At 41.0% G+C, this 7,078-nt stretch overlaps 1 protein-coding gene across 1 annotated transcript; it reads right to left on the reverse strand.

The window, feature by feature from the left end:
* Positions 1-955: 955 nt before the first annotated feature.
* Positions 956-1,324, reverse strand: LOC122901152 (histone H2B subacrosomal variant-like). The gene has a single exon (XM_044240610.1). The coding sequence runs from the start codon at positions 1,322-1,324 to the stop codon at positions 956-958; it is 369 nt and encodes a 122-aa protein (XP_044096545.1).
* Between the last annotated feature and the right edge of the window lie 5,754 nt (positions 1,325-7,078).

The following is a 7,078-nucleotide window of genomic DNA, read 5'->3' on the forward strand; positions in this document are numbered from 1 at the left end:
AGGAATATGATACAGCCCATGAGTGAAAAGAATGAACTAGAGATATATATATCAATGGGTATAGATCTTAGAAACAGTAAGAGAAAAAGGCAGGCACAGAAAAACACAGATAGTATTCCACCGTGTTACTAAATAAGCAAAATTCAACTTATTATGTAGAGACACTCACAAACAATACATAGAGAAGCAAGGGATTGGGAAAGAAACGAAACTTAGGGTAGTGGATAGGGAAATGGGACTGGGAAACACCTCCAGTGTTTTACCAAAAAAAAAAAAAAAAAGTTTATAAATTGAGAGTAGTAGGTTCCTGGGTGTTGGTCCTATTATGTTACAAAAGTAGAACAGTAAATTCCAGTGAACCAAACCTAACTGTGAAGATCAATGACATGTAAAGATAAAATTTGCATGGCTATGGACTGAACTTGTTGAAAATCAGGAAATAAGAAGTAGAACAAAGGAAATCGTTAACATGCTGTATAGAGATGTATAGAGGAACTAAATTGGTTGAACAGAGTTTGCTCTAGAAAGTACTTTCTTGATAAAAATTTATCCGTGCTGTTATACTCCTGATTAAATGTTTGTCTTCCTAAATTCATAGTCAGTGTGACTTGGGGGTCAGAATAGCTAGCTTCAAGTATCCTGTATGCAGTTAATGATATCTTACCAATAAAATAAACCTTGAATTTATATCATGAGATTTACATGCTTAAAGGAAAAACAAGAGTTCTAGGTGGGACATTGGCAGGGAGCAGGGGTCAGGAAAACCTAACTAGCCAGAGCATTAAAAGGTAAAATAGCAAGAGAGTAATTCTTCTCTAGAAATAAGAGGGGGAGGAAAATACCAGGAAACACTGCTATGTTATAAAAAAGAAGAGGGAATTCCAGTGTGAATGATCGTTTGGGTAGTAAGCTTGATTTACTTTCCCCAAGATTTAATTACACTGGTACGTGGAGTTTAGGAGCGGACATATCTTTGGACAGCTTCATTTCCAAAAGCCACTGCATACTTAGCTAGTTTCCCAGGCAAGAGCAAGTACACTGCCTTCTGGATATCTTCAGGGGTGAGGGTACAGCGATTTCTGAAACACATCAGGCTGCAGGCTTCCATAGAAATGCGCTCAAAGATGTCATTGATCAGGGTGTTCATGATGTCCAAGGTGCGAGATGATATGCTCCTCTGGGGAACCACTTCTTTTAGGACCCTGTTAACGTACAGTGAATAATTTCTATGGCCAAAATCAGTGCTGGAATGTGATCTCTTTTTGGAGATTGGGCTTCGATGTCCTCTGGAGCACTTGTTCTTTTTGGTGTTGGATCTGGCCATGGTAGATGTTGTTCTTCTTGGCAGAGTAGAGAGGAGAAGGGCCTAAAGGTGGGGGGAGGGGAGCGCTCATATTTATATTGGCATGCGACAATCAGCTTTTGGGGCTTCTGTTTGATTGGAGGTTACTCTTCCTATGTCACAATCACCTAGCAACAGCAATGATTTGTTGTTAAGGGAAAAAATCTTGTTCTTGGCCAACCTAAAGCTTTTCTAAGAGGATAGAGTGTTGTAGAAGAATTGAGCTTGGCTTCAGGGCAGAAGAAAGTGTTCATTTCTCCTACTTTATTTCTTGGCAGTTTGGAAGCATAACATACAATATTTTCAGAATTGGACAAATCTCATCAAACTGGGGAGTTGGTAGCATTAACACGAAGGAAAAAATACCCTAAGACTTTCATGGGGGAATCTCTCTGTTTATAAAAGTTTTCATAAGGTCATTTTATAAGCAAATGAACAATAAGCCATTAAATATCTTGAAGTGATTGTTTTATAATAAAAGTAAATATGTATAGCTAATCTTTTAAAAATTCATTTAAAAATAAACCCCACTTAAAATGAATCTGAACCCCCAGCTCCTTATGAGCACCTGTGTACAAAAGGAGACTAAAATGAAAACTGCCCAATTTTACTCTTTATTTTATGTGAACTCTGTGCCTTAAGTTTGTGTCATGATATTAAGACCATTCTTGAAAATTTCACATCTTTCATTACATGGTTGGCTTTTTACCTGATACTGAAGTTCTTCTGTCATTATTAACCAGGAGGGTAGGGTCACTCTCGCTCGTTTGTTACATTGATATTCCTGCTGAGAGGAAAATAAAAATCTGCATTCCCTTCTTCAGCAAGTTCATCCTTGGATAAAATAAAAAATAAGCAGAAGCAACTATAAAAATCGCAACTCCCAGGCATTTCTATAGTTCACCATTGCCACAACTATTAATGCTACCATGAAAAATCCTTCCCTGTGAGCAGCTTTACAGATAAGCGAGACTGGAATGCTTTGTGTAATTCCTCCCCTTGTTCTGTCACTCAAGAAAGCAGAGCTGAACTAAAGTGAGTAGGAAGAACGTCATTACAGGGACAACTTTTAACAGGTTCTAATTGCTAAAGACCTCAGGCATCATTTGTGAATGTCCGTTCTTTATTTATTACTAGCAACACACCTCATGCCGTGTGTCATGCTGAGTTGGAGGCTGTTGCTTCCATGCATGCTTGGCGGTGACGGATCCTTAGTCAGCTCTCCCTAATTTTGCTTTCAAGATTTCTCTAAATATAATTGCTTAGTTAGCTTAATTACAGCATAGCTCTATTTGTGATCATTTAGGAGAAGCTATCAGGTGGAGAACGTCCACTCCCTATTCTTCACACACCCATGCTGAAGAGCTTTTACTAGGATAGCCCTCCTAGTCTCTTTCTGCTCCTCACTTCCTCCTCCCTGGGACAACCGTCCTTGGAATCAGTGAGGTAGGGGGAAAGTGGGTAAGCCTATCTCAGCCTCTTCGGGACTCTTGTTGGGATGTGATGGTGGGCAGTTCTGTTCCCTGGGGCTGGATCATTTTCTCGAGCTGGCCTTGACTCAGTAGGTTGTTTTGCTTCATGCAGAGGTGCTAAAAAGAAAGCCTATTGTTGCCCCACACGTAAGAGCAATCCTCCAAAAGTTCATCAGTAATAAAACTGACATTTTGATGCTTGTCTTTCTAAACCCTGTGATTCTCAATCGGTTCTATGCCTGTGTGGGGAGAAAGGAGGAGGCTATACATCATAGAAGCTAAAAGAAAAAGGCTTTCAAGACAAAACAGCAAGCTGCATGCTAAAATACTGATGACCAGAAAGTTCAGAAAATCAGCAACACTGATTCTGTAAAATTTCTGACTACTTGAGGGTTAACCCCAATGCCCTTTTAAAATTTAATGAATGATTCTAAAATATGTATGAGCTCACCACCGATATGCTGGTTTTTCTTTTCCTTCTCTCTTCCTCCTCCTCTAGACAGTCTGGAACAAGGGACAGACACTATTTAGCATAATGACCTTCAGGAGATGCCTGTTGGATTATCAATTTGGACAGTGGAGCAAATCTGATTATTTTGCATCTATCTGCCCTGGGAATGAGCACTGTGAAGCCCTCCAACTGTCCCCTTCTCCTCTGCCCTCCCCCTCAAGGTCATTGCATTAGAATAAAACCTGACATCCTTAGCAGGAGACACAGGAGAGCCAAAGGAGTGATGACCAATGTACCAGAGTTCTGGGGTCTGTGGTTTCTGAGCTGCTCAAGTGCAGCTGGAATCTAAAATTAATGACCACTTTCTGAATTTTTCCAGGCTCTTGTTTTGTGCTTGATCACACTATCTGGGGCATGGCTTGTACGTCTTCCATGAACAAGTACGAATACTATTGGGGTTACAACTGCTTATTCTTTCATTTATGGTTGAGAGTCTAGTAATGACTCAAAGTCATAATCAAGACTCTCAGGGATTAATCCACAATAGCTGTGGCAAGGTGATAGTAACTCAAAGCTGAAAATATGCCCTGACAGGTATGAGTGTGCTCTGGAAATAGTTTTACAGCCACTGTATTAGTTTTCTACTGCTGCTATAACAAACCACCACAAATTTAGTGCTTTAAAACAACAACAATCATCTTAAAATTCTAGTGGTGGGATCAGTCTGAATGGGTTTCACTGGGCTAAAATCAAGTGTCAGCAGGACTGTATTCCTTCTGAAATCTCTAGGGGAAAATCTGTTTGCTTACCTGCTCCAGCTTCTGGAGCTTCTCTTGACTTTTCCTTTAACTTCAAAGCCAGTGATGGATAGTCAAGCTATTCTCAGGCTGCATCATTGACACAGACTCCTGCCTCCCCCTTTCACTTACAAGTGCCCCTGTGAGTTCATTGGGTCCACCTGGATAATCCAGGATATTCTCCATATCTCAATATCCCTAGTTTCATCTGCATATTCCATTTTGCTAGGTGAGAGACCATATTCACAGGTCAGGGTTTGTGATACACACAGCTTTGAGGGGCATTATTCTGCCCACCATAGAGCCACCATAAACAGAATGACATTGTCAGACAAGTTCTGGGTCACCAACCAACCAGAAGTTAGAGAGAATAATACTTTCCTTAGGAGATAGACCAAAAATATAATTTAAAGATACTTTCTATATACAGGCTACCTTTCTCCTAAGTTCCTTGTTTTCTTTTTCTAAAAGTGGAAAGCTATCTTGTATTTTTGCTTTCCGTGCTTTGCCTTTATTTTATAGGCCCCAAATATTAATTTTATCCTTGGAAGCCAGAGTCTGTCTTGACAGTAGAGGGGGAGATATTTGTATTTCTTCCCCCATTATTCTCAAATCTCCTCCTCAATCTCTTTTGTTCTGCTTGCTTTCTCACAGTATGGACTATTACTCAGATGTTAAAAAAAAAAAAAAAAAAGAGATCTTGCCATTTGTAACAACATGGATGGCCTAGAGTATATCATGATAAGTGAAATAAGTCAGACAGAGAAAGACAAATATAGGGCTCCACTTATAAGTGGAATCGAAAAAACCAAAACCAATAAACAAACAAAAAACAGAAACAGACTCATAAGTACAGAGAACTGGGGATTACCAGAAGGGAGGCGGGTGGGGGGTGGGTAAAACAGATGAAGGGGATTCAGACGTACAAAGCTCCAGTTCCATCCACGGAGAATAGGACTATAGTCAATAATCTTGTCCTAACATTGTACGGACACAGATGATGATGACACTTACTGTGGTGAGCATTTTGTAATGTACACAATTGTCTACCTACTATGTTGTACCTCTGACTAAAATAAAACACTGGGGCACCTGGGTGGCTCAGTGGGTTAAAGCCTCTGCCTTCGGCTTGGGTCATGATCCCAGGGTCCTGGGATCGAACCCCACATCGGGCTCTCTGCTCAGTGGGGAGCCTGCTTCCTCCTCTCTCTCTCTGCCTGCCTCTCTGCCTACTTGTGATCTGTCAAATAAATAAATAAAATCTTTGAAAAAAAGAAAAAAAATAAAATAAAACACTGTATATCAACTATAAAAAAAGGCAGAGCAGTTTGCAGGAAGGGGGTAGAGAGATACAGGTGAGTAGAGAGGTGAGTGGGAGAGAAGAGGGTGAGGTGAAGATTGGGTCCTGAGGGTGACCCATGTTCTCTGGTCAGGGACTCCAGATCCAGAGACAGGAAAAGATGTAGACTTGGGTGTAAACTTGTTTTTGTGCATTTAAATTGAGGCAAACTTTAGCCTAAAGCTTTTTCAGTGCTTGTAAGGAACAGACCAGAGAGAGCAGAGGAAGGTAGAACCAGGCTGAGGCCCACTTTGTTGTGGTGTCTTGCCTGTCTTATATTCCCATGTTTGGGGCAAGGGGGACTAAAACAAACATTCTTTACTGATTTGTTGACAATTTTGTGGCCTAGGTCTTTCTCTTTGACTTGATTCTACGTTTTTTTGCTAGGTTCCTGAGGCTGACATCCCTAATCTCTCTCTTGTCCTCCCACAGTGGGGTCACCTGTGTTCTCCTTTGGCTAATCTGAAATCTGGGTCATTGTTCTCAGGTGACCCAGGAAAGAGTAATTAGATTAGCTTTGTGCAGAGTAAGAACATAAAGGAATTAGCCTTCAAAGGAAGTAGAAGGTTGTCCAATTACTGATGAAGTGCCTGATGAGTCTGAGGTTCTTTAGCAACAAAACAAAACAAAACCAAATAAAACAAAAACCAACAGAAAATGTTTTGGGACAACAGAGATAAGAAAAATTTTAATTTCATTTTGAGTTCTAATTCACACACTATAGTAAAACATCAGTTAACTAAAAACATAATTAAATAGTTCCTGAATCAATAGATTACCATTGAAAATGAATTTTCATCAAACAGTAATAAGAGTAAGTACTCGTGAAGCACACAGAATAGGAAAAAAAGCTGCTCAAGGTCATCTGGCCAGGAAGGTGGGGAGCCAGGAGACTAGTGGCAGCCATTTGGACATCCAGGCTGGGGCTCTTAACCACTAGACACATGGCCTCTTAGTAACCGGCCAAGGAGGGAGTCTGTTCCATGCTGGAGAAAAGGAATGAGCAATAACATGGAGGCAAAGAGTCACAGCTCTGCTCAAGAACAGAGAAAATGGTTTTGTAGAGGGGTAGAGTGGTAAAGGTAGAGGGGTTATGTCTGAGTGCTGAGAGACAGAAAGCTGGGTTTAGTTTACAAAATGTCTTAAATTGTAGTGTAAAGTGTTAAAATGATTCTGTAAGTCTTTGAGAGTCATCGAGAATTTGAAGCATGGAATAATTGATTCAAAGTGATGTTTGGAGAGAAGTGATCTCTGGCTGGGTCCAGGCAGGATTAGAACAAGGGAGGTGAGAGAGTCCAGCACTGTCACTGCTCAGACGCCTATGAGTGGGACAATGAAGGCCTGAAAGGGGCTAGTGGGATCGGGAAGAAGGAGCTGTCTTTGAGAGAACTGGTAAGATCTGATGTTTGATTTAGTATTGGGAGAAAGGAGAAGGAAGCCTCAGCTAGAACGCTGACCTTTCCTGAGCACTGACCATGTGTCTAGACACTGTTCTAAGTATTTCCCAGGTATTAACTCGATGAGTTGTCACGACAACCATGAGACACAGATCCCATCACCAGCAGCAACTCCTTTGCACAGGGGGGCGGGGTGGGGGAACAAAAACCTGGAGCCGTGATGTAACTTGCCTCAGATCACACAGTCGGTGAGTAGCAGAGAGGGGATTCAAACCCAAGC

The sequence above is a fragment of the Neovison vison genome, chromosome 1, assembly GCF_020171115.1.
Source record: "Neovison vison isolate M4711 chromosome 1, ASM_NN_V1, whole genome shotgun sequence".
Classification (NCBI taxonomy): Eukaryota; Metazoa; Chordata; class Mammalia; order Carnivora; family Mustelidae; genus Neogale; species Neogale vison.